This window comes from Manacus candei, unplaced genomic scaffold, assembly GCF_025592945.1.
Source record: "Manacus candei isolate 608988 ecotype Guabito, Panama unplaced genomic scaffold, ASM2559294v1 h1tg000088l, whole genome shotgun sequence".
In the NCBI taxonomy this organism is placed as follows: Eukaryota; Metazoa; Chordata; class Aves; order Passeriformes; family Pipridae; genus Manacus; species Manacus candei.
The window spans coordinates 4,170,045-4,197,593 of record NW_026138136.1 but is presented as its reverse complement, the minus strand read 5'-3'; the positions used below and the strand labels follow the sequence as shown (position 1 = coordinate 4,197,593).

At 40.3% G+C, this 27,549-nt stretch overlaps 1 protein-coding gene and 1 long non-coding RNA gene across 2 annotated transcripts in view; one reads left to right on the top strand and one right to left on the bottom strand.

The window, feature by feature from the left end:
• ELP2 (elongator acetyltransferase complex subunit 2) overlaps positions 1–206 on the bottom strand; it is a 38,533-nt gene extending 38,327 nt beyond the window's left edge. The window contains exon 1 of the mRNA XM_051812708.1: positions 40–206. Within this exon, the coding sequence (XP_051668668.1) occupies positions 40–171 (132 nt within the window). The 5' untranslated portion in view covers positions 172–206. The remainder of the gene's footprint in view (positions 1–39) is intronic.
• On the top strand, positions 182–4,798 carry LOC127482482 (uncharacterized). Its single transcript, XR_007908617.1, has 3 exons — positions 182–270; positions 2,294–2,488; positions 4,453–4,798. It is a non-coding gene; the product is annotated as an uncharacterized LOC127482482 (long non-coding RNA).
• The last annotated feature ends 22,751 nt before the right edge of the window (positions 4,799–27,549 follow it).

The window sequence follows — 27,549 nt, the reverse complement described above, 5'->3', positions numbered from 1 at the left end:
GGCCCCGGCCCCACCCGCTCCACAGCCCCATCAGCTAACCGCTGGGTCGTAGAGGACGACGTCGTGGCAGCTGCCGAAGGCGAAGAGGCCGCCACGGCCCCAAGATACGGCCCCGCCACCCGCCCGGTTGGCGCAGCAGGCGACATGACAGAGCGACACGGGCGCCGCCATCTTGGCCACCGCCGCGTGCGCGACCCCGCGCGGCTCCCTTGGCAACGACCCCGCGAGAGGCGGGCCCGGGGGAGGAGCGGCCTGAGCGGCTCCGGGCGGGTCAGTGTGGGGTGATTGGGGTATTTCTGGGGGAGGTCTTAGTTTTAATCTTTATTGCACCTTTTGCCAAGCGCTCAGAGGTGTAAAATGTTTAAAACTTTTCTGTTTGGCTGGGGGAGGGGGTTTGTGTTTGTGTGTATGGAAGTTACAGAATCACAGAATCGGGATGGAAAAGACTGAGGCCATGGAGTCCAACCTGTGACCTAACACCACCTTGTCAACTAGACCATGGCACTAAGTGCCATGTCCAGTCTTTCCTTAAACACCTCCAGGGATGATGACTCCACCACTTCCCTGGGTAGTTCATTCCAGTGTATAATCACTCTGTGAAGAAATTCCTCCTGACGTCCAATCTGAACCTCTCCTGGCACAGCTTAAGACTGTGTCCTCTCATCCTGTCACTAGTTGCCTGGGAGAACAGGCCAATCCCCACCTCCTACAACCTCCTTTCAGGTAGTTGTAGAAAGTGATAAAGTCACCCCTGAGTCTCCTCCAGACTAAACAACCCTCGTTCCTGCAGCTGCCCCTCACAGGACTTAGCCTCTAGACCCTTCACCAAGTTGATTCCACAGGTACTAGGAAAGAGCTGAGCTGAGTATCAGAGATCATGTCGTTGTTAGCCATTTCTAGTCTGTTTCAGTCACCTGTGAAGCCACCTTCTGATAAAGAGTCATGCGTAAATTAAGTCACTGACCTCGGGGTGTGTTTATTGCCATGTATATGATGTCCTAAAATTAGTGTCACAGAAAGCAGGAGAATTCGCAATGAGCAATGGTCAGGGCCCAGACGGGTGATCTGAATATGTTTGAATGCCTCTGTTTTTCAAGAAAGGATGTGCTTGAACTGCATCAGCCATTTGGCTTCACAGGCTCAAGGGTTTTGCCAGTTCCCAGTAGCTACAGGTGCAACCTGCTGCCCCACAGGCTGCGTAGGAGTCTCAGTAGGACCTTCAAGACCTCCACTCTGCCTCCAAATGCTCTGCACCACACATGCAGAAGGCCCTGGAGTAGAGGCCAGGCTGAAGTATAAATGGAGAACTCTGCAATGAAAGTGTGGAAGGGCAGAGAAACAGAGATGTGCTTCCCGTCCCTAAATCGCACCTGGGATATCCTGAAATAATTAAAACTGAACTGAAAAGCTGGAAAGCCTGGGCTAGAGGTAGAAGTCATCTCTATGGGGCTGAGCAGGGAATGAGGCAGGGACCAGGAAGAGAAAGCAGAAAGCAAGCAGACATCCAGAAGAAACACTCTGCATACCATAGGGAACACTTTGGGCCCTGAAACTTTCCTGCCAGGCCTTCATCTCCGCATGTGCCTGTGTGTTCTTGAATGCTGGCTGTCAGCAGCACTGTAACCTGACACAAAAACGTTCCAGCTAGGCACAGTTTTTTCCAGAGGGTATGAGAGGAAGGAAGCTGTGCCTGATCACACACAAGATACAGCCAGAAATGTTAGCTGCTAAGGGAACAAATGACTCCTTGCAGAAAAATGCATGGATCTAGTAATCAAAGCATGCTTTAACTGAGGAGTGCTGTCCTGAGGTGCCAAGGATGGCTGTACAGCAGTCAGGTTGCACAGCAACCCTCTTCTCAGCATGCCCTGCCAGGGTTGGAGTCAGGGCTCCGGCAGAAGGAGGTCGGGCACTGCCAAAAAGCTGGGTCATGTTATAGGAGTTGCCTCTGTTGCTGTGGGAACAAAGCTGGCTCTGACTGTGATTGTAGGCATAAGTGTAGGCTTTTCCAAGATGGACTGGGTAAGGGATTCCTCTGTGACACAAAAAGTTAGCTCAGCTGATAGATAACCCACTGCTGCTGCTGTCCTCTTGGAGAGGTTTGAGGTGCATGTTATGCCGGAGGGTGCAGGGGCACTGTGCCTCCATGCTGCAGGGTTTTGTGGCGCTGGTCCTCTCATTCTTAGGCCACCACCTCGAGGATGGTGCTTTCCCAGCCAATTTGAGAGAGCACATTGTAGAGGTCTGCTAGTGCCAAGTATTGCCACTGATTGCCTCCTTTCTCCAAATAAAGGTCTGTCACTACGACCTTGTGTCACTCTAATACTGCCCAGCACTGGGAGAACTGAGATAAATCAACGCAGATTATGGACTTGAAAGTACCATGAGGAATGCTGTAACAGCACCATGGCAGCATGGCCAAAAAGCGCAGGAAGCTGGATTTGTGTCAGGACAGATCAGCCCAGACAAGCCTCATTTCTTACTTTTTGTAAGTATTATGTCTGACCAAGTCCTCATTCACACGAGACCCTGAGCCTTGGGTCTAACCCAAGAAAGTTTTTTTGTGAATTCTCTTGAAAACTGAAATATCTTGAGGATAGTATATGAGAAGTTCAGAATATTGGATAATTATAACAGAACCAATATGCCTTTTAGGAATGTGCTTTATAAGGAATTAATGGTGATGGTCAATGATGTTACAGGAATGAAAAAGGACTAGTCAGCAACAGCCAGTCTTCATTCATAGCTAATGTCCTTACTGAATTAAAATCTGTCCTTGCTGTTTTCCTTCATAGTCCTAGAAAATAACTTCTTCACTTTTCAGAAATATACGTAAAAATAATCTTTTGCTTTTTGCCACCTTTGGTGTAATTTTTGAGGCATAGGAAGAGCTCAGTTCATTGAACATCAGAAATAGTTGCTGTGGTGCCTAAGCAGACTTCAAAAGTCACTCCATAGTTTTATTCACATCTTTTACATGTCCCAGTTTGGTTCTGCCAATGGAGTTACATCAACAAACTCCCATAAGAGAGTTTGTACTTACACTGACAAGGTTTCTTGAGCTTAAAATAAATTTGCCAGTTAGTTAGATGCTGGAGTAACTTCAGTTATTCCGTTATTGGAATACGTTTGTTCCAATAGTAAAATAGTAGCAAAATAGTAATTTTGATGGTAAACTCATCTCTGCAAGACAGGTTTTGCAGGCAGAGGTGGCTTAGTGCTCTTCACATGCTCCCTACTCAACTCAGTTATGCTTACAGCTTTATGATAGAGACTGAAAAAATATACCAGTCAAAAAGTTATATATAGTATTTAATGTATTTATCTATGCCTAAACATTGAGATGAAAATATAATAACGTTGCAAATGTGTTTTCATTTCCTGCAGAGTGTTTCCAAAGTATTATACAGCATGTTTAGCCTCACCTTTCTTTTCTTGTTTTCTGCGGAAAACATGGTGTTGGATATATATTGCATGTATTGTTAATTGAATACATGTTGAGAGGAACTCTAGTCTTTGCTAGGTTAAATCAAAGTGTTATGCTTTCTGTTATTGGGTGGAGTCTTGTTGATGTAGAGGAACATATATTAATAGACAGGAGTCATCATACATGATACTTTGAAAAGCAGCAATCGCATGTTAGGTTTAAAGTTATATGTAGTTTAATTCTATAGAGGAATGTTCGAAAGTTGCTAAATGAGCAAAGCCAAGTACTCAAAGGTTGGGAGGCCTTTTTCTTGTAAGTTTTTGACCTTAGCCTATCTTTATGTGTCTTCATTGTATACTTGCCTTATGAAGTAGTTCCTAATGCAGTTGCCTCATATAGAAGTTACTGCTTGCTATTTTTACTGTAGGTTGCTTGCCTCCAATATCAACCTGGACAAATAGTGTCTGGAGAATGAGACAGCTATTCAGTATTTTAATTTCTCCTCATTAGTTATATCATGGCTGTATAGTAGTCTTAGCCCAGAATTATCTTTTTCCTAGTAGCCTTCTTCTATGGCCACAGCACCTGAATGTCTCAGGAAAAAATTTACGAGTTACGTTTTTCTTTATAAGATAACTGTTAGGCAGAGGGGTATTATTATATTCATTTTCTGGGTGACAATTTTTTCATAGACCAGAATTCATAATAAAATCACAGACTCATACAATGGTTTGGGTTGGAAGGGACCTTAAAAATCATCTACTTCCAATACCCCTCCCATGGTCAGGGACACCTTTCACTAGACCAGGTTGGTCAGGGCCCCATCCAACCAGGATTTGAACATTTACAGGGATGGGGCAGCCACAGCTTCTCAGGGAAACCCGTTTCTGTGCATCACCACCACCACAGTAAAGAATTTCTTCCTAATATCTAACCTAAACCTACTCTCTTTCAGTTTGAAGCCATTCCCTCTTGTCCTACCACTACACTCCTTGATACATAGTACCTCCCTCTCTTTTCTGTAGAAATCCTCCTTTAGGTACAGGGAGGCTGCTCTAAGGTGAACCCAGAGACATCTCTTCTCCAGGCGGAACAACCCCAAATCTCTCAAGCACCATATATCTTCAGTGATGAAGTGCCTGTTGTGGAAGACAAAGAATAACATCCAGAAGAGGAGCAAACCACCCACAGCATCCATTGCCTCCAGCTTGGATTGCGAGGCTTGAATTGAAACTTGGAAATCAGATTCCAGCACTGGGGCACTTCTGATGGCTTGCTTGGGGCCAAGGTTTCATCTGTGGGAACAGAGCAGGAGCATTGTGAAAATAAATAATAAAAAATAGTGACCAAAACCATAAAGACGAGTTTAAATTACTTCCAAGCTTCACAGAGGATACCCCATACAACACAGAGAGGCTAGGAACAACTCTCTTGCCTTTGACATGTTGAGTACAGATCCAGCCTCTTCCTTTTTGCCAACTGTGAGATCTACTTTGGAAGGCATTTCAGTGCATGAGAAATACTTATGGGCTTGCTGGGATAAAAAAAGCAGATATTGTCACTTGAATAGGTTTAATTTAAAATGTTTAGAATAAGTTTTTAGAAACAATTTCTCCTTTAATTCATCTCACTGAAGACTGAAATCTGAATGATGCTGGTGAAAGAAGTTGAACTGAACAAATCTTAACTATAGCTATTTCCATTTTTCTTGAAGGCTGTATTCTAATTATTTTATGAATAGCTTACATCCCCACTGCCAAAATGGGTTTCTGATTTTCTAAAGAAAAAATAAATTAATTATTTAGAAATATCATTCAAAATTAGTTCTCCAAACAATGACTGTAATTGCTGGCTGAAAGAAATTCCACAGAAAATCTCTCTGATTTTCTTTTTTTTTTTTTTAAAGGAAGACCTAACGCAAACATGACCTAGAAAATTGCTTAGGGGGAAAAAAAAGAGAGAAAAAGGATGAAACAGCTTGTCACATAATCCAATTGATTATGCATTATGTTTTTGAAGCAGAAGCTCTAAAAAGAGACATGATAATAGGCATTCATACCAGAGGGCGTACGTGTATAAACACACACACACACAAAAAAGAAAGAGTATGTGGAAATGCCATCTGGAATACTTAAAATCATATTTTACACTTGCATTCTGTATGTAGATTTGGTATGGCTTCTATAGGATATTCTTTCGTACCATAGAATAATATCTTCCAAACCCAAAAATAAATTGGGTAATAATCTCCTGACACATTTCTTCATTTTGAAAAACCCAAGCTTAACATGTTGAATTATGGTCAATGGATTATTTTATTTGTACACACACACACATATATATACACACACATAAATATATATGTATGCAACCACATCCACTGCATATATATTTATAATGGATTTGATCATGAAAGGTTGTTGCACAAATTATATGATATTTAGTAATCTCCGGAAGGATAAGCCTGATCCAAAGCCTTCAGCAGTCAAACAGATTCCCAGTATTAGATGAGGCTGTGAGTCAGGGATCTGGTTACTGACACTAGGAACTGGCAACTTTTTTTAACTGTATGATAATGCCACATTTCCCTGTTCTTTTTCACTGTCTCACACCTGGTACCTTGGTGAGCACAGGTAGGAAAATTAATAACCTTCTAACCTTCCCATCTGGAGCTGTCACGGGTTTCAGCTAGGAGGAAGCACAAACAGCATTACAAATTTGTATGAGGAAATCCCCATTTCCAGTGCTAAGTTCTCAAAGGCAAACGTCTGCTGAGTCTCAGAGCTGCAGGGGAAAGAGGAACATGCCACAGCATATTCAATACTCATACAGCAGCCTGCTTGTGTTGGGTCATACTTCCTCTTCTAGGAAAGGTAACAAAAAACTCTAATTTCTGTCAAACTACAGTTTCCTTTTAAAAATTTGGGGGGGGAGGGGTGTTCTTTTTTTTTTTTTTTCCTTTTGCTATTGGTGTGTATTGGTGTACGAAGTTTCTGTAGTAGACAACAGCTTCTCTGGAGTATTTGATAAACTGCTTTACCACAGGTTATAGATGAAGTTGTAAGAAAGGCTTGAACCTGTCCTGATGTAGTGGCCACAAAGCACCCTGTGCCATTTAAGTTGGAGTTGGCATCACAGGTGACTCTTGTTTTTCCCCTGTCACCCACAGCAGGACACAGCTTGGACAAATGCCACAGGCAACAGAGGAGAAATAAAAACAACTTTATTTTGAAAGGGGGAAATATGCTTTCTGTTTAGTATGGCTCAGCTTATATAAGCGGCTCAGAAGAAGACTTCATACCACACTAGCATTAAGAAAACATTGTTAATAAGAAAGATGTTTCCTACAGAGATGTAAGGCTGAATAATAGTTGATGGGAAAGAAATTCAGAAAGTAAAAAAATTGACTGAACACAAGCAAAAAAAAATCCCAATGGTAAATCAATCAAAGTATTCCAGATTAGGAAATTGCAGTGTACTGAACGTGAACTTGTAATACCTCTTCAGATTTAAGGTAGTGAGAGCTGCTTTGCACCTAAATCTAGAGTTCAACTTCCTTCTTCTAAATAACAATTCTAAAAAACATACTCTTTGGACTTTGAGTTAGTATTTTGATAGTTAAAATTGACTCAGTGGATAAAATGGAAAAAAATGAAAATTAGTTTGCATAAGGAAAACACCATGAAATGGAGAAAATATGAAAAGCTACATTAGTTTAACCACTTGGAAAAATATATACAACATAACTCAGTCTAGCGTTTCCAAGCACATGAGTTTTAACTCTCATGTGCTAAAGTGTTTTAAGGCAAGTTATTTTGTTTTAATTTTTATTTGTTTCCAGTCATAAAGAGAACATTTAAAGAAGTAAAATACTGAAGCAAGTATGTCTAGAGAATGAGGGCAAAAGCAATCTCTGCACCAGTGAGCCTTACAGGACATTCTGCAAATAGCTTTGCATGAAAGAACCAGGCAGAAGGGGCACCTACCAAAAGCCTGCAGTGCACACTGAAATTCACTCATGAGAATCAAACTTCTGCACACTCAGTAATAATAATACTCAGACAATAGATGCTTACCTTTCATGCTGCATAAACTGTCAACAAAACCAAACTTACACAGGGCTAGAGTGAATTTTTACATCATTTTGAGGACATGAAAAAATCTCATTTCATGAAGGAATATCGGCAAGGTAAATTGCAATTTTCCTCATAGTTCCTTCCCCAATTCTCTCATTTCTTCCATCCAAAAAGTCCTTCATCCATATTATCAGCTACAGCAAAACTTTATTGTGCATCAGACAAACAGGTGAAGAAACTTTCATCCACCCACTTTTAGTCCCACACTATTCCACGTGTCTTACTTCAGACTCTTGAAGCTCCAGTGTGTCCGAGAAGATCCAGTCCCTCTCTTTCTCATCACCCCTGGTGCTGCAGTCTGCTGACCTACTCCTACAGCTTCTTAACTTGGTGACACAGATCTTCAATGAGGACACACCTACTACAGGCTAGAAGACCGTCTCCTGCTGCCCCAGCCTCAATGAGAGGCCCTAGGCATTCCCTACAGGCCAAGAGCTGGAGAGCTGCATCCTCCTGGAGCTCTCTCTGGGTTGAGACCTCTGGCCCTGCTTAAGCAGGAAAAGGTTGGACAAGACAAATTTCAGATGTCCCTTCCAAACTCAGCTGTTCTGTGATTCTATGGATCTGTTACAGGGAAATCGCTCCAGTGTCTGCTGGGGACCATATCCTGCCGTGCATCACCACCATTGCTGAGGACATGGATGCGGTTCAGAGCAGAGTTGTTGTGTCCTTCTGCACAAACTGTTAAACAAACTGCTGCATCCATTTGCTCCCTCAGTCACCTCCTTTATGAAATGTTTTCCTGCTTTTGAAATTTATCCTTTCAGTAGTGTTTCTTTTAATAGCAAGAGCTGGACCTTCAGAGACCCCATCCAGCCTAAACCATAGCGTAAGTCGCATATTTGCTCAAACAGGTGATCATATTTTCAACAGACATTGAATTCTGAGTTTATTTAACTCTTCTTCTCCTTCTGTACAAAATGTGGACAAGTCTGTAGCACATTGAGTGAGCAATTGGCTGATGGATCAGGCTCAAAGAGTTGTACAAAATGGTGTTACATCAGGCTGGTGGCCAGTCAGTAGTGGAGTTCCCCAGGGCTCAGTTTTAGGGCCAGTGCTGTTTATGCTACAGGAACCAAATGTAAACTAAGTAAGCTTCCTGAAGATGAATCCTTCAAGAGCAGAGAGGCCTTATAGAGAGATCTGGATGGACTAGAGAACTGGGCAACCAACCGTATGAATTTTAAAAAGAGCACGTGCCAGATTCTTCATCTGGAACAGTGTAATCCTTGTTATACAAACAAATTGTGGGGCAGACAGGCTGGAGAGCAGCCACACAGAAAGAGATCTGGGAATTTTGGTTGATGGCAAGTTGAATGTGAGTCAACACTGTGCCCTGGCCACTGGCCTCCTAGCCAGGAGGGCCAACATTGTCCCAGGGTGCATCAGGCAAAGCATCACCAGCTGGTCAAGGGAGGTGTTTGTCCTGCTCTGTGCTGCACTGGTGCAGCCTCACCTCAAGTCCTGTGTGCAGCTTTGGGTGCTACAATGTAAGAAGGACATCAGACTATGAGAGTGTGTCCAAAGAGGGCAACTAAGATGATGAAAGGTCTCGAGGGCAAGCTTCCAAGGAGTGGCTGAAGTCACTTGGTTTATTCAGTTCTGAGAAAAGAAGGCTGAGAGGTGGCTTCATTGTAGTCTACAACCTCCTCAAAGGTGGCAGCGGAGGGGAAGGTGCTGATCTCCTCTCTCTGGTGACTAGAGATAGAACATGAGGAAATGGAATGAAGCTGTGTCAGGGGAAGTTCAGATTCTTCACTGTGATGGTGACTGATCATTGGAACAGGCTCCCCAGGGAAGTGGTATAGTACCAAGTCTGTCAGAGTTCAAGGAGCATCCGGATGATGCTCTTAGTCATATGGTGTAATTTTAGGTAGTCATACGAAGAGCAGAGAGTTAGACTAAATGAACTTTATGGGTACCTTCCAACTTGAGATATTTTATGATCCTTTTCCTAGTCTCTCATTACATACCAGAAACTTTTTTCCTTCTCATCTCCTTTTCCACTCTCCTATTCACTTCCTTGTTGCCCTAACTTCTGCACTGTGTTCAAGGAGCCAGCAATCCTGAACATCCCTGCTCTTCTGGGCCTTATGCACAGGGCTTGAGCAGCCCATTTTTTAGTGTGAGGAGCCGCATTAGGAGAGAGCTTGCTGTCCCACACCAGCCTGAGCTGCGCTGGGGTCTGCTAGGGTGGAAATAACCTTCCAACCTGTTGGAAAACTGTCTGCTAGCGGGACACCCCACTCAGATAATCTGTAACTTACAAAATGGTTGAGAAGAGTAACTTCTGTTTGGATCAGGGGGTGGATCACAGCTCTCCTGCCTGGGAGAGAGCTGCCTTTGGAGGAGTGAGTGACCCCTGTCACTGTTACTCCAGGCAGGTGCACGTGTGTGCTGGGCTGCCTGCCCAGAAGGGTCCTTGGGCTGTGCCAGGCTGCACAGGTCCCCTGGCTGTGGAACCACCTCAGCTGCATCACAGTCACAGAGCTATCTGTGGGCAGCTCCCACACTGTACCGCAAATTTTGCCTCCTACGTGGCCTTGCCTTTATCTAACAGCAAAAAGTTCTGTGAGCGTCCTCTGGGAATAATTTTCTTGTGAGAAACTCCTATATTAGCTCAAATTATCAAAAGGGGGAGAGTGGGAGAATGTCTCTCCATGGACAGGGTCTGCTCTCTGCAGAATTCCTTGGGGAAATCCATGTGGATCCATCCAATGCTGCATAAGCGCAAGAATGCCCAGCATCTGAAGGGATATGAGGTGTACTCACTATATATATATTCCTCTTCTTTTCTTATCTTACAAAATCTGCTATTTTATTAAGCTGTTTAGTTTATGGCCTTTCTTGTTGATATCCATAATGAGCCCTGCTCCGTCCCTCTCCCCCTTCACCTCACCCCCTGCCCAGTGCAGTACAAACTCCTCTGCCTTTTCCCCACTCCATGTGCCCTAGGGTGCTGTAACCCTGCCCCCTTGGCCCACTATGTCTCTGCACCATTAGCTCACTTCCCACCTGAGAGCCAGCCCTGAGAGCCAGCCTATAGAAAGACTTTGATGTGCTCATGAAACAGCGTACAGTCCAGGTACCAGGGGCTGAATGACTCTGTCACCTACCTCAGTGTGTTTGCACTACATTTACATTTCTCAAACTATAACATGTTCCTTAAATTGTATAAATTAGTTCTGTTTTTACTAAAACAAACAAACAAAAAACAAACAAAAAAAAAGAAAAAAATGAGTGCTACAGAAATTGACAGATGTGCACTGAAGAGTTGCACACATGCCTCATGTAGAAACCAGCTATGGGGGAGCTTGGAAACTGTGTATCATTCCCAGTCTATTCATGGTACAGCACATGTGCTTGATAATGCTACCAAGTCACCCAAAAATATATATAGCAAGAAAGCAAGGAAAAGGGGAGCTGCTGACATGACTTCTGCTTGCACACTTTTCTGGTTTTTGTTTAGCTCTTTGTAAGACTGGCTTTAAATTATTCCATTTTCCGTGGCCCTTTGCCTATTTTTTTCCCTGACTGTCATTAGTCATTACCTGACTTGTACTGGAAGTGCTTAAGATCTGGGAAAGCCAAGGCATTTTGTTCAGCTGTTTACACGAGGCTTGTGACAGATGGCAAAACTTTATTCTTAATGAGAAGTTTTTCCACCACAGTCTCCAGTGAGGGAGTTCTCCCTCTCTGAGCCTGCAGTGAGCCCAAGGTCACTGCGGCAGGACAACCTTAGATGAGTATCAGGGAAAAGCATGAGCCCTAGGGGGGGTCTGTACCAGTCTGCACATGCCATGAACTTAATAGGTGGTGGTATTACCCTGAGGACTGTTCTACCTTTTGAACACCAGGGTGTAATAATAAGGATGGCAAAAAAAGAATAAACCTTTAGCCTTGGGGAAAACTAAAAAAGATGCATTCATGTTGGAGCCAAAAAAAAAAAGAAGTGTTATTTACTTGGACTTTATTACAGCCTGCATAAAACATTAGTCATCTTTATAGAGTTTTTAGTAGAAGGAATTTCTAATTTAATTATAATAAACTAACATTCCTACTTTATAAGACAGTAAAAAACTAACTAAAATATTAGCAGGTAAGCTCTAAAACCATAGAGCCAGCTTCTGGTCATATTTGAATGATATAATCTCTAATAATTCTGTTGTATTTTTCCAGATGTACACCAATGGAATTGTTATCACAACCTTTTCCAAATTCCTGATAAAAGTCATCAATATGAATAGAAATAGTTATGATTTCTCGTGTATATTTGTAACTTTCTGTATAAAAATTAATATCTAAACAATATTTTCTGATCCTCTTTTGAATATGTAACATCTGTTAGGAAGTAAACACAGATTTTCTTGTACTGTAAAAGATGTTGATCTAGAAAATGCTAAGAAAATGTTTTAAACATTATCTTTTTTTTTAAACATGATCCTTTTTTTTCCCCTGAGATCTGTGAATAGAATATGTTTTCCTTCTTGCTATTTCCATCACATACAGGAAAATTATATTTTCTTTAATTTAATCACAGAATCATAGAATGGCTTAGGTTTGGAGGGACATTAATGATCATCCAGTTCCAAACCCCCTGCCATGGACAGGGACAACTTCCACTAGACCAGGTTGCTCAGAGCCCCATCCAGCTTGGCCTTGAACACTCCCAGGGATTCAGAGAATTCCTAGAATAAATATAACCTCTCTCAAGACATGAAAAACATTACAAGAGTTGTCCAAGGCTGATATAAATTGTTATACTTCTCTTGGAGCAAATCTCTGATTGTCTGCATCTTCTCAGGGTTTGCTCTTCTGAACTGTGATAAAGAAAGTGGAATTTTATTCTTTACTTTACAAACTGTTCACTATGCCCAGTAAACTATGACATGAATCAATTTATTGTAGCCCTAATACGTTATAAAAATCGTCTTCTGAATGTTGAAAATTTGTTCAACCTTTTTCAGGACTGCAGCTTAAAAACAACTTCAATAAATTTTAGGTGGGTGTTGATGAAATAGACAAAAAAGGATCCCAGGCCTCTTAGGCAGATTTTTTCCCTTTCTGTTGTATTTGTGGTTTTGTTTTTATGGCATAGAAATAGGATGTACCTTCCCTATTTTATCATAGATAATTGCATCCAAATCTTTCCAGATATTAAAAATAGCTCATCTTCATGTATCTTTGTAAAATACCTGGTGGGGATTTTTTTCTATTTTCTTCATCGGTATCATTCCACATTCTGTTATTTCTATTTGTCCAGAACTATTCCTTTTTTAAAAGAGATCATTAGATGCAATTTGACAATATGTTGGAAGAAGCTCTGATAAACATAAAAATGACTAATAGGGTTTTTACTGCTATTTCACGTCACTGTTCACGTCCAAGTGAAAACATCAGCCTATATGTTAGGATGCTATCTGTATTAACAGCCTATTGGTTTATTCAAATAATTTTCTCATATAGTAGTTCCCTTTCTTTCATTTCTTTTCAGTTACTTTAAGTTTTACCTTGATTCTTACAAGCACATTATTACATTAATATTGTACTTTTCAGTACACAGACATCCTTCTGCTTTTAGCTTGTATATATTTTGTCCTTTCAAAACTTTGAAAATTATTTTTGTGTCTAAGAGACCTAAATATTTTAGCTGTTGTTTTCTAAGTGATCTGCTTCTTTCTAAATATGACTGAATTCTAACTAAGATTTAGTGGTAAACAAAATATTATACACAGCTACAAAATAGATTAACTGACAGAATTTAATAATATGGCAATCATTTAGTACTTATATCCATAATAGCCATAAAAGGAGAATCATATTAAAGCTCAAAAATCCTCTTGAACATTGGAGCCAGAGATAATCTGGTTTAGTGTTTACATTTTTGGGAAGGCTCCATTGATTTATATCTCATTTGACAAGAAGGTATCTGATAAAGTTTTCATTTCTTTGGCCTCTGAATTCAGGTTAAGCATTGTAATCCAGAGGTCACCTACCTTGCAAAGGTGCTGAATCCCAGCTGGTGTGGACATGAGTTGTTCTCACTCATAATATTATCCCACTGAAATCCTCATGTTTTGCCCTGTCTGCTCTCTGTTACTCGTGACATATCTTCTCTTATCACACATTCCTTCTAATTCTCTTCCCCCAAATTTTTTCCTCAAACCTGTTTTCTCCTTAAACCCTTTCAACAAAACTGTGTATGCTTGTAAATAATTTTAAATTCCATTCATAATTTTATAAGGCAAGACACTGAATAAAACCTTGACCATGACCTTTTCTTCATATATTATTCCCCCATTTTCCCTATGGTGTATTATTTCCCCTGTTCCTACCCTATTTAGAGATTTACATTATTATGTTTCTATAATGAGATTTCGCATTTTTATTTCTTCACAGACAATAATTTATTCCAGACAATGAAAGATTTTTATGTCTGAGCAAATATGTGTTTAAGACCATGCCTCAATGCATGACACTTGCTGACGATCCTGCAAATCTGATCAAGTTTGGTCATTTGCAGTTCTAAGTTCTGGTGCTTCAGTTGTCTGTATTTTGGGCCACTATTCATCCTTCTCGTCCCCTCCTTTCTGTAGAAAGAGGAATGCAGTGGAAGGTGACTTATTTCTTCTTTCCGTCTTCCCCCACCACATCAATCCAGCCCTACTGTGGAGCCAGGGATACATATGAACCCACAAGACCGAAGGCGAAGTTTAGTATCCAGAACTCAGCTTAAGATGACCGGTTTTGCACTGAATTTCTGAGCAAACACTTCTGTCCTGCCAGCTTTGTGCTAGAGAGCAGTTACCGCAGCCAAAGCACAGAGTGGACTAGCACATTTTGTTATTTCCTAAATTGCTGCAACAAGTTTGGCCTGAATTTTTTTATCAATTTCCTCAACCCTTAGAATGAATGGTACAGACAAAACACAATATGAACAAACAAGGATGCTTCTTATCTCACAGAGACATTATTTTTTTCTGTCATGTTTTCTTTTTCAGCAGCTACATAATGGAACTTTTATCATGAGATATTGCAATATTCCTATATTTACTAAACAACAGAGTTCCTTCAAGGCAAGCACTGTTATGTTTTCAATTAAAGTACGATGTCATACATCTGTTTCCATTTCTATCTTGATGACAAACAGTGGGCGTGAAGAATATATATTGTATTTTCATCCATTTTGTATTCAATGGTCAGATATTTGAGAACCATTCATAGGTTGGCAGAGCCACTGTATCACAGTACTTATACAGCTTCTCACATGTAAAATGTATTTGCACAACCACATCTAGCTCTCAAAAGCATATCCATCTTTTCAATGTCATTTGATTTCAAGTAGTCATTGATTTCAGTCATTCTATGTCATTTAAGTAATACCTTTGACCTGATGTTCTTCTCCACTTCTGAGTAATGTGATCAGTTTGATCTCTGTGCAAGTGCCCTCCCAAACAAAGGCAAGTTGGAGATGTAATACTGGTCTTCATTACTGGGAAATCTATTGCTCTGACAGAGAGGTATTTTGGTCCTATTCCCGAGTCCATCATATATTTTTTATATTTAATGTTAGCATCTCTAATAAAAAGCATTGTCCTTACATGAATCATTTTCATGGTACTGAAGAAATGCAGGCTCTGTTTTATTTTTGTTTGACTATAGATTGGTTTAAAATAAACTTGGTTTGTTTTGCTGAGCGTCATTTATAAAAGCCTGGAAGGAGATTGTGAAGATGCCTGGATGTGATGTGCTCTGAGCCCTCCATCTGCTGATCTGCCCCTGTATAAGCTGCACTACAGATATACAGGATGTATGGTGGACTCTTGGTAGCCTCTGGCATAGCTTTTACCACAGTACACTGAGGTTGTAACTTTGCTAATGACAAAAATGAAATTATTTAATCTCCAAAGTAAAAGCTAAGTTCTTTTGATTTTTTTGAATGTAGGACTGTCAGGAGTCCCAGGGACCAGCTGTATAAAAGCAAATCACCCAACACTGTGTGAGATATTCTAGAAAATTTTTCCAGAGCTGCTTCTGTACCATCTACATAGGTTGCTCTCAGCCTCCCACTGCAGGCAGGTCAAAGCCCTATATGGCTGGTTTTCTTAAAACTTGGCGTCTCCTTATTTCTTCCTCTTGCTGAAAAGAGCTTCTGCCTGTGGGTTGCTTTTTGCTATGCTACAAAAGCACATGTATTTTCTGCTAATGAAGTATAGTGATAGCCTTGCTGATCCTTGCACTGATCCTTGATTTTCTTCCTTGTTCTTCATCTGAGGCTGATTTTCAAACCTTTGTGAAAAATGTTAACGAGAAATAATTTTTGCATGGATCATCCTCCCTCCCACTCACAGCAATTGTGATTTTCTCCTGTTACTTGAGGCAACGATATTTCTAAAGGTACATTTCTTATGTGGAAAATTAATGCTTGGAAAAAGGTTTCCTGTCCTATTACTATTTCACAGTTTATCAGGTAGGATCAAGCTAAAATGGCTAATCCTATATCCAGTTTGCAGGCTGTAAACCACATATAATAATCCTATTTTGAAGTCCTGCAGCAGACATAGGAGGGATTGGATGACTTAGAGGAGTGAAAAAGACTGGATGAGTATCTGGAAACATTTTCATGGTCAGTCTGCAAAAGATTAAACAGTTTTCCCCAGGGGGAAAAAAAAAGAGGAATTTTGAGTAACTTGAAACATTGAAAACAAGGTTGGATGCGATAGCTCATGGAGGAAAACTGTTGTACTAAATAGATAATAAGGAAAAGGGCTTGAGAGTCCTCTCTGATGTTTCATCTCTATGGAAGGGTAATTAGGTATGTGCACAATTACAAAGCAAATGGCATGCATGATGATGTTTTCCTCAGTCAGATTTGTTTTTCTCTTCTTCTAATTTGGCTTTAATTAACACTAACACAAGTAAGTTTTTTTTCTAAATATAAGCAGAGATATGTACTGTGTTAAGGTTTTAAATCATGTTTGTGATGCACTTGGGTAATTTCTATAAGTATCAGGGAGAATACCACTTTTTTTTTATGTGTATGCAGCTGGAGCAAATGGTACCCAAATATAACACTGATAGTCATGCTTTGTTGCATGTGTGAAATTTAGCAAAGGGAATTAACAACTGAAATGAGCACTCCCACATGAAGGATAGTATTAAACAAATCCAGCTTTAAGTCCTGACCTTCCTACCCATAATTCCTCCCAGGAGACTTTGAAGTCTTATACTAAAAGGCCTATGAAGTTTGGAAACTGAAAGCAGCATTTCATAGGTATTAGCATGATAATTAGGAGTCTGTTTTACGTATCATTTTAATTTGAAAGTAAGTAATCAGAATTTAGATGACACTTTGCTTAATTATATTGAGTGTTTGACATGAAAGTAAATTAATAACAAATTGATTTCCACCATCTGCTACTATTAATGCTGGGAAAACCAGAAGAACTTCAAATGCTATATCTTTATCCATTTTTAATATTATTATCCAAAATAGATGTTGCATTTTTGTAAGAAACAGCACAGTGCACTTGATGGAAGAATAAAGAAGGCAAAATAGTTCTCTAGAGACATGAGAGAAAACTTTGGTTCTCTGGCAGCAGAAGACAGTTAGTGTGGGATGTGATTGGGATTGAGCCTGTAGCACCACCACTGCCCACTGCACAAGGCAAATGCATGTTCTGAAATGTTACACGTTCCAAACTGTGTCCTGGAGTATTTTAAGTGTAACTATATGAGAAAGGGAGAGTCCCACTACAAATACTCAACCCTCCACAGCATGGAGAGAATTGGAAAGAGAGCACACATGTTTGGATTTGTCATTATTCCTTATAGTTAACCAAGTTTCTATACACCCAGCCTGAGATAACTGTCAAGTGTTAGCATCCCTCAGTTTTACAGTCCGGTTATTAGAGAAACTCTTTGGAAATGTTCTGCCTTTGGCATTGTTATGGGGATTTTTTTAATCTCACAAACAAATTATTTCACAATTTAAATATAGGAACCATTATCACTCTAATATTTTTCTTATGATGAATATGTAATTGCAAATTGCTTCCTCTCCTGAACAGCTTTCCTCTCCTGAACAGCTTTCTATATAAAGTATACAATCCATATCCAACAAAAAAGAATACAGTGAGAATGAGTTAGGCAGTAAAGGAGTGAAGGTATTTTTAAATGTGAATGTTTACTAGCTTTCACAATGTGATTTGAAAAAAATCTGGACAAAGTCTGTAATATTCCAAAGGCAAACACCATTCCCTATCAAAAGCTGTTGTTGCTATGGGTTATCTCCCACAGTGGGTATACTTAATTTAAAACCTAGAATTATATTGCATCCAGCAAACACATGCTATTACTGTGATCTGATAAAAGCTGGGACAGGCTGTGCTCAATTTCTTGAGGAGTGACAATTTTAAAATATTCATGTCTGTAACAAATAGATTCATGATAAAGGTGGGTCAGGTATGGTACGAGTTCACAGTAGCCTAGGGGTATATCTCTTGAGACTAAGGTACTTTGAGAAGACTTTTTCAAATGCTGTGAGCACTCTAGCAACAGAGCTGTCTTTCCTGATTTTACTAAACAGCATGCAGAACTACTGTGCTTGCACTGTCTTCTTTGCGCTGTCTTCTTTACACTGTCTTCAGCTAATGCTTTTCAGACTATTTTAGAGAGATAGAAGAAATTATTTTAGAGAACTTGGAAAAGAATCTATCCTGAGAAAATAAAAAGCCCAAATGAAAAAACACCAGCAACTACACCAAAAAGAGCCAGGTTGCACAAAGGCAGAGCTGAGTGTCCTGCAGCTAGCAGTCAGCAAGGCTCTTAGTATCAACAACTTTTAGTACTTTACAGGATGCTTGTAGAGCAGATTTGGATAATTTTTTGTTGCTCTTGCATGGTGCTAGCTGAGCTTTCTCTCCAAAATTCCCATCCTTGTTGTAAGTGTAAACAGTGTTAGCAATCCACAGAAATTATAGATGTTTAGGGCTGTGATTCCCTAGGATCTCATATGAGCATTTGTTTCTGTCCATAAGAGATTAAAAAAAGAAGAAAAGAAATAAAAATGCTTTTTGCCAAGGAATACAGTGTTACCAGTTCCAGAAAGTGGAAGCAAGGCAATTTCCCCAACATCCTCTGAGACTCCTGAAGCATTATAAAGACATCAGCTTTATGAAGACATCAATAAGAATTGAGAATATCCTTGCAAGGAGCACCCCTCAGGGACCAGCCAAATGCTGTTTGTTGTACCCTATTTTTTCTCGCAACAGTAGTAATTGCAGTACTTGGGTCCCTCCTCACATCAAGAGTGGGGCTCAGGTATCCCTGTTCACCTGAAGGTTTCCTGCCAGTGACACTCACCTGTGAACATCAGCCACCTCAGGCATGCTGGCTGTTCTGGCCATACTGTGAACAGGCTGGTCTTAACAGGGAGGAGTAGAGACAGGATTTCCTTTAAACTTCTATATTTGGAGTTTTTACTCACTGTGACAGTCTTTAAACATATAGACAAGGAATATATTTTTGCAAGCTTCTGTACACCCTTCTAAGTGAGTATATTTCCCAAAACATATTGCATCTTGCTAATTATGAAATTTGATCTAGCGTATGAGTACAGACATTTAATATACACACCATCCTCAGAAGGGGATGCCTAATGCCTTTGATTTAAGCGATTTAAGCTACCTGGATTGTAGGTTTTTATAGGCTTGTGAAAACAAAAACATCAACATTACAAATGATTCTACATCAGCTAACACCTTGCCAAAATAATTAATTAAGTCACATAAGTCCAGTGACAAAATTCAGATGATTCCTTTATAGGCAATATCCTTAACATCCAATTTCATTTTCAGACAGTGTTCAGAGAGCTCCTGAGAACAGCTGTGAAATTCAGACTAGTTTACCAATTACTTTCACAAAAGAGTTGTTTTAAATCCATTTTCCCTTGAAGGTCTCAGATCAGGTGAGAGAAAAGTTTGAATGGGGCAACTGGAAATAATGTCTTTGTCTCTTTTTCTCTCCTTTTTTTTAACATTTAAATAAATGGATAGTGGTTCTGCTTAAATAGAAAAAATCAAATACTACTCATGAGCTAAATTTTCCTCTCATGAACATCCCACTTCAAATTTCCCAACAAGCCAAAAAACCTAGGGTTTTAATCTATAATTAATTTTTTTCTCAGCCTTACTTTGTAGTCCCTCCCAGATTTCCTTGTTGCTCGCTGACAGAACATCATATTAGGTGAGACATTGCTGTAGTTCTCATATACACTGTCACATAGAATGACAGGAAGGAGATCAAAGTGCAGAACACATGGTCAAAAAGCCAAACATAAAGGTCTGGCCTTCTGAAACAGTCCTCAGGCTTACACTTCCCATGAAAGATTAGAAGGAAGAACCTCAAACCCTTGGTTTTAATTTATCACCCTGTGTGTAACAACTTTTTTATCAGCCCTTCAACAGATCATCCCGAGTTTCCCATCCTAGTGGTGACTTGACTTGTAAAACTCTAAAAGCACAAAAGCCAGATATGGATTTGTAATAATTACAATTTTAACTGGACAAGTATGTAAGGAAAAATTAATCATATTATCATATCCAGAAAATAAAAGCAAACTCCTGCTTTTAACAGAAAAAATAGATTTTCTATGCTAGATTTCTGTGAGAAGACGGGGGTTTCCACCACAAAGTGGGAGCAGCAGCTCCTGTGCTTATATAGTAAAACTGCAGTTGGTGTGACATCCCTGGCTGGGCTATGGGCTTTCCCTCTGCCAGAAACATTGCATGTGATAAAAAATTAAGACATGAAATTTAGAGGCTTAGATTTTTTACAAAACCTATTTGGTGTGAAATTCTAGGGGGACAGTATTTGCAAATGATGCTAGAAGTAAGCAGAAATTATTAGCACATCTACTTTGCATCTTTGAAAAGAAAATAACTTATCTTTTTTCTTCATTAAATACGTAGTAAAAAAAAAAAGACATAAAAGCATAAGAAAAACTCAAGATGTTTCCAGGCTCTTTTACAAAGTGATTTTAACCACAATAACCTCTGAATTTTTATGACTGGCTGCTTTGACCTCTGTAATCAACAAAGAAACAGTAAAGCAAAAAGAGTATCTTACTCTCCTGAGTCTGTCTGTACTGAAAATTTAGATTAGCATTCTTACTGGAGCATAAGGTAGACTTGCCTTCTCTTTAACAAAAGAAATAAGGAAAAGATGTACCTGAATTTGGGGTAAGCCTGCAAAATCTTGTTGAGTCAATAGTCATATTAAGAAGCACAGATTCATTTCCTTGGTCGTGATCCTATGAACAAAAGATCAGTCTGTTAGACCTGTATTATACCTATACTTTAAGTATAATACAGGTATGTAGGTATTTATAAAGATTATACACAAGATGGCCATCAAGGGCAAACTTGGCATTTTACTTACTTATTCTCATGTCTAATTATAATGCTGTGACATTCAAATGCAAGTCCTTGAGGGAATATAGCCTCCAAAACACAAAATGTGTTGCTGAAGCGATTTTTAATTACTTAATAAAAATTGCAATGGTCCAGACTCCCAAGACAGATTTTTCTCGTGGTCATATTTGTATGAATCCCAAACTGGAAGTAGAGCTGTTTCTATTAAACTGGTAGTACTGTGAACAGCAGACCTTAGGAGTCCTGCTTGCTTTCAGAGGGATCTCCCTGCTGAGGTGCAATCAATGCAGACACACTGATGGAAAACTGGGCTCCCTGGCATCTGATAAGATATGAACTCAAGATGTAGCTTTCCTGAAGTTATATCTCTCTCCTTTCTCACCTGCTTTCTTCTAATGCCCAGGAAACTTGCATCTTTGAAACATATGTCTTTTTGTTTTCAAATTTGCTTGAAATATTCTGATGGAGTCCTTGGCTGTGACTTGTATTCATAGATTGTTAGAGGGAAACTGAAACACGTACACGAAAAGCAGCATCACGTATTCTGCATACATTAACTGGAGGCAGTATAGTGTGACATGGACTTTTCTGTCCACACGTGAGCATAAGAGTTAGCTCTTAGGGGCAGGATGTCAATGTATTTGAATGTTCACTGACTTCAGAGTAGATGTGGTGTTTTGCCCAAGTCAGAGACTTCAATCCTTGTGTTTACAAAGTGCAAACTCATTTAACTTAGTTGATCTGAGAAACAGTCCTGATTAAAAAGACTTTATTAGGGATAGCTGTTCATTATGCATACCCACAGCTTCCCAGAGAAACTCATTCTCGGCATCCTGCTGTGACAGAGATTAGTCATTATGCAGTAAAACTGCACTGCTGGGACCACATTTGCATTATTAAATGAATTAGAGTATTACTTACAAAAAAAGCAGTCCCAGAGCTGTGATCACCAACCCCAAACCTAGGCAAATGTGACCAGCAAATATTACAGGACACTTCTCAGCATTTGGGAAGAGGACTGCATCTGCAGTCATCTGTCACAGTTAATCAGACTTGCACTGGTGTCTACAAAATGCAACAAAAGAGAGGCCTCATAGAAACTTCACATAAATAGCCAAGTACCTGCTATCAAAAGCAAAGCAGCACAAGATACTGCTTATAAAACACTAGAGTAGTGAGATTTTAGTTTTTCCCCACTGCACTAAGCCTGCAGCACCACTGAAACACACCTACATCTGACCTTTAGCACAGAACTTTCTTCCAGGCCTGACCCACTGTTGCCCTTACCACCTCGTCATACAACTGTGTACTGTTCAACCAGCCAGGAGCAACTACCAGCTGAGGTGCAGAAAGGAAAAGCTTTTAAGTGACCATTATACAGGCATCTTCTCTCTGTGAAGTTCCCTCCTCATCTTAGAGCAAGTTTACATAGGTATGTGGAAAGCATCTTTTTTAGTTTGAACTGAAGGGAACTAGAAGGACTCACACAGTAAACCCGTGTTTTGGGAGGAGAACACAAAAATGAGCTGAGGCATTTCACCTTCTTGAATGGTTTCTTGACCATCTTAGGACACTTAAGCTTTTCCAGTCTCTTTCAAGACAATTTTAAACTCAACTCTAATAAGGTGATGTGTTTTACTTTGAACCTTTGTGAATTAGGAACCATCACATGTTTGGTGCAATTAAAAAATAAATCCTTATTTCTATGAAGCTACAGACTGCCAACTTTTAGCCTCTGTTTCTCCCTGATTTATTCAAGCCACACAGCATGTAGAACATGGGTCATGACCACCTTTAGAAATGTGGGCTGCTCTTGCCTCTACTCTGAACCACATCCTCAAGCAGTTTTCAAGAGCTAAGCTAGAGCACACTATGGCTGGATAGTAAATGAGGGCATGTGCTTTTATTTAGGTAAAGGTTTAGCAGTTCAGGCATCATGCGCCATAATTCAGGCAGCCTTGAAAACCATGTGAGGAAAACCAGGAAGGAAAACTGAGCTGCAAGCATGTCCTGGCCATCCAAAGTAATGAGAAATGGATGGTGGCCAAATGTAATGAGCTGGTGCATTTTAGAGTACAAATATCAAATTCAGTAACATTCTGGAAAAGATGCCAAAATTGTGCACTCTGGAAGCACACAGTTCCTGTCTGAAATGAAGGCAGCTTTTTACCCCCTGTGGTAGCTATTACTGCAAGCTGTGAGCAAACTGGGGACTTGAACTTGGTTCGTACTTTCAAAATTATCACTGCTATCATAATTCCACAGATCCTAACACAATGAGATATAGATCCTAGCTATTATCAAACTCTTTGAAAAGCAAATAAAAGGGGAAATTACAAGTTTAGAAAAAAAATACATGAGCCTAAACATTTTATTAAACCTATGTCTAAATGCTTGGACTGTGGAGCCTTTAGGCTATTGTGAATCTATTGCAAATCTGTTGTAGGATCCCAGGGGTCCAGTCAGACCAAATAGGATGAACTGACCCATCAGTCCTTCTCCCTCTTCTTCCTCCTAAAAGGAGCAGTCTTTCTCTGTCTCTTCCTCCTCCTTTTTTGTCACTGGCATCCTCCTTCTTACTCTTACCCCACTGGTCCCCAGCACTTCCCTGGGCTCCCTTGGTGCTATCGTTCAAGGTGCAGCTCATTTCATGGAAGTGGTAGAAATTAACACAGAAAAGAAAAAGTGAGAGAATTATTTTTAGAAATAGCAAGCTGAGAAGTCAGCTCAGCCATCTCATTTGATTTTATCTTCAGACCTGCTGAATATAATACAAGCAAACACTGGTTGTTCTTGAAAAAGATAGCTTTTTCAAATATGGCCTTTATTAATCTTGCAAAGTTGTATTAAGGTCCTGCACAACAGAGTCTGACTCAAAATCCCTACAGTTCTCCTGTGCTAATTAGAAGTGGCCTTTACTTGTACCAGTTCCAAGATGTTGCCTGAACTTTCAAGTGTTTTTGAAGACAGCTGCAATTTCTTACTTGAAATGAAGGCCCAACGGCTTAATATTTAACCTGTAGCTGTTGTCAGCTATTTAACCTTGTCTAGAAGTGAATGGGTAATTCCCCTTTGCTAACAAAAGTGCAAAAAACATCTTAAAATGACCTTGTGCCAAGTTTATGGTGAAAAGTCACATGCCAGGAAAGCCGTACAGCTAGTAACAGTGTTGACCTTTTGTTCTTGGCCATCTAAAGACATTAAAATCTGACTGAACATAGTTACCCCATCTTAGACTCAAAGTGTAATTTAGTGAACATGTAGGCTTAAATGAGACAAGGGCCAGTGGCAGGGAGGACCAGCCAGGCTGCAGCAGAATGATCTGAGTCCTGCTCCTGGCAGCCCTGAAGAAGAGCTATTCTAATTTTATCTCACTGATTTTTGGCTGGTTTTAACATTTTTGTTATCAGAATAGACTTCTTTATTTGGACAAAGGCTGACTAAGAAGGGGTGCTTTATTCACATTAAGAGACAGTCAGTATTAATGACTCATTAGCATATGATCAGAGAGGGTTTGTAACCCTGCAGGCCTGTGAGCAGGGCTGAGCGAATCAACAGAAGCAGAAAAAACAATGATGAGTTTGCATTTGAAAATTTGTCTTAGGAAAGTAATCCAGATAAGAGGGTCATTAGTTAGGAAACTAGACTGGCTAGTGGATATTCCAGTTCAAGGAACGAGTTCATTAAGATTTTTCAAACTGCAGTGTCTTTGCAGTCATATGAAACTGAGACTAAGCTGCTAGCAAAGGGCAAAGGACCTTACTCATGGCCCACGGACCAGTCTGGGGCTCTTGATGGCTTGGAGATGTCAGCCTAGTTACTCACACATCTGAAGGAAACAGAGAATTTGTAAAATGCAGCTCATCAAGCTCTGTTCGTGTCCCCAAAGTCTGAAACATGCCCTTTAATTTCACTCTATCAGGGTGGAAGCTACCTGTTGCAGCCCTGCAAAAGCTCTAAGGGGAAATTTGGTTTTTAGCCCACTGCTCTGCTACAGCCTGTTAGTACTTTTCAGCACAGTCAGGCTCATCTGGAGAAGAAATCTCACTTCTTATGACCCTTGGTCATGCAGCTCTCCTAGTTTCCACTTGATGCCAACCATGCAAGGCCTTGCTTCTCCAAAGAAAAAGCTGTACAGCTCTCTACAGAGAAAATCCCACTGTCTTCTGATTCAGCCATTAAATAGTAGATTTGCTTTAATGTGAAATTGTTCCTGAATGCACATAAACAGACAGGGTTTGAAATTTTGGTGTAGAATTTGTCCTTTGGGCACAGTTTGTCTCCGCCATAATTATGTTTTGAAATGCTTGATTTCGTTGTACTTCTTTCTATAGCTGGACTGGATTAAGACCAAATGAGCTCTTATCCTCTTCTACTATACCCAAGTGGATCTTGCATCCATTGTCACCAGAGTGGTGGCTCTGCATTTTTAAAAAAGAGACGCTACTTTAAATCACCCTGCGCATAAGTGATCACTATCACAATCTCTTCAAAAGTTTCCAATAGCCAGAAGCAGGACCACACTGCAAGTTCAGTCTCTTCCTTGTCACTCATCCTGGGGAAGGATTACTACAGAAAACAATATCCCACTCAGCACTGTGGGCTGGAAGTCTTGACTCTTTTGCCATGGGCAGCACAAGCTCTCCTGAGCAATAGACCCACCACTGAATTCAGCATTGCCTGTGCAGACAGCCTGGCTGCCTCCCACCACTGCAAGAGAGCTGTAGTGCCTCTGCCCACACAGACACAGCGGGATGGACTGGAAATCACCGGTCACGGTCTATTCCACAGGCACGCTAAACAAACAGAAAATAATAGCTGGGAGTTTTCATCTGCGCATGGGAGATTCAGTGTGGCCTGCTTTGGTTTCAGAGTGTTGGGAGAAATCTGTGTTTTGATTGCTCAGACTTCAGAGCAGCTGCTGTAAACATGACGTGTCTGAATGTTTCTTCTGGGCAAATGCTGGCGACAATGCAGCTCACAAATTCTGTTAAAGCAGATCATCCTCCATCTTCCTGGTCCCTCTTTTTAGGGCTAACTGACAAGTCATTAATCCTTGACAATTTAAGACAGCTATAGGTCTCTTTAATTTGCACCTAGCTTCTTCTAATCCAAACTGACTGTTCCAGAAGCCAAAAATAACTGCTGCACATATCCAGCTGTCCCTTTATTCTATTGGGGGTGGCCTAAATACCAGTGGGGACAACAGCATGATTTTCTGCTAAATACCCATGTCCCATCACATTCCTTCCCCATTGATATGATTTTCTTGAGGCCCATCCCTGGTTTTGAAGTGTGACAGTGGAGAAGCCAAACCAAATCACAGCAGAAGGGAAAATCAAAACTGAAAGGACACAAGGTTGGTGCCAAACTCAGCTATTTACTTAAAACTTTGCCAAGGAGGGAAACACAAAGATGATAATGATGGTAACATTGCAACCCAGAAGGTAGGGTTTTATGCCATTTCTGGAAGGTCAGCTGTGCTGTAGTTTCCAAGCAAAGACAATGTTTCACAGCAAAGATGAGCAGGTGTAAACATACACCGGCAGTGACCCACTTTACAAAACAAAATTTTAATTTGCACGTCTTTTACAAGTTCCCAGCATCCAGTCTGAAAGCATGTGCCTGTAGACATTATGACTTAATCACAGCCTAATTAAAGATGAGTAGTTTCAGTCTTTTGGCCACCTCAAGACTGTAGAACTGTCCTCCCAGTTTACCACATTAAAAATCCCCTTTTAATTTCAAAACCTATTATGTGAATGCAGGAAGCATGATGACTAGCACAATGAGCTCTGAACACAGGACTTTGCCACCCAAAAGGCATTTCCCTCTGACATCTAAAAAATAAAAGTCTCCCCAGTTCTTTCCTGCCAAGGCAATGTCTACATTAGCAAATTGTGCGATGTGGGTGGAGCGAATCCAACTTTGCAGACTGCAATCTGAGGTTGCAGTATTGATCCAACATTGACACTCAATGTGTTTCAGCTTTTGTCCAGTCACCCGACAGCCAAGGCTGACTAACAGCCCAGTAGTGGCTGGAGCATACTTAGTGAAGCATACTGTTTGATGAAACCAAATGTTGGGTTGACTTTCATTATAAAGGAAGGGGGTTCTTTAGTGTTCTTCTTTTTTTTTAGGAAGAGCTCATCCACCTATGTCAAAGATCTCTCTGTGATGCAAACAAAAGCACAGTAAATGAGCATAATCAGGAGAATCATTTCAAAACTATAATTCTGATCTAACTCCATCGTTAATGACAACACATTCTGATTGAGCCATCATCTGCCTGGGCTTAGCTAACCAGAGGTAAGTTTTAAGGACAATGTCAAAAGAGGGGCAGCTTCTGATGCACTCAAGTCTGTAAAGGCTGATGAGACCACATGAGGACCAGCACTCTCTGCTGGCATAAGAATCTTTTTCACCACGGGCACACTCCATCCTTAATTGTAAGGGACATAGATTTTTCATTCACTTCTCAGAAGGATGTGGGGAAGATTGAACCATTTGGAGAAATGCTACTGACATAAGTTTTGCCAGGCAACACCAACAG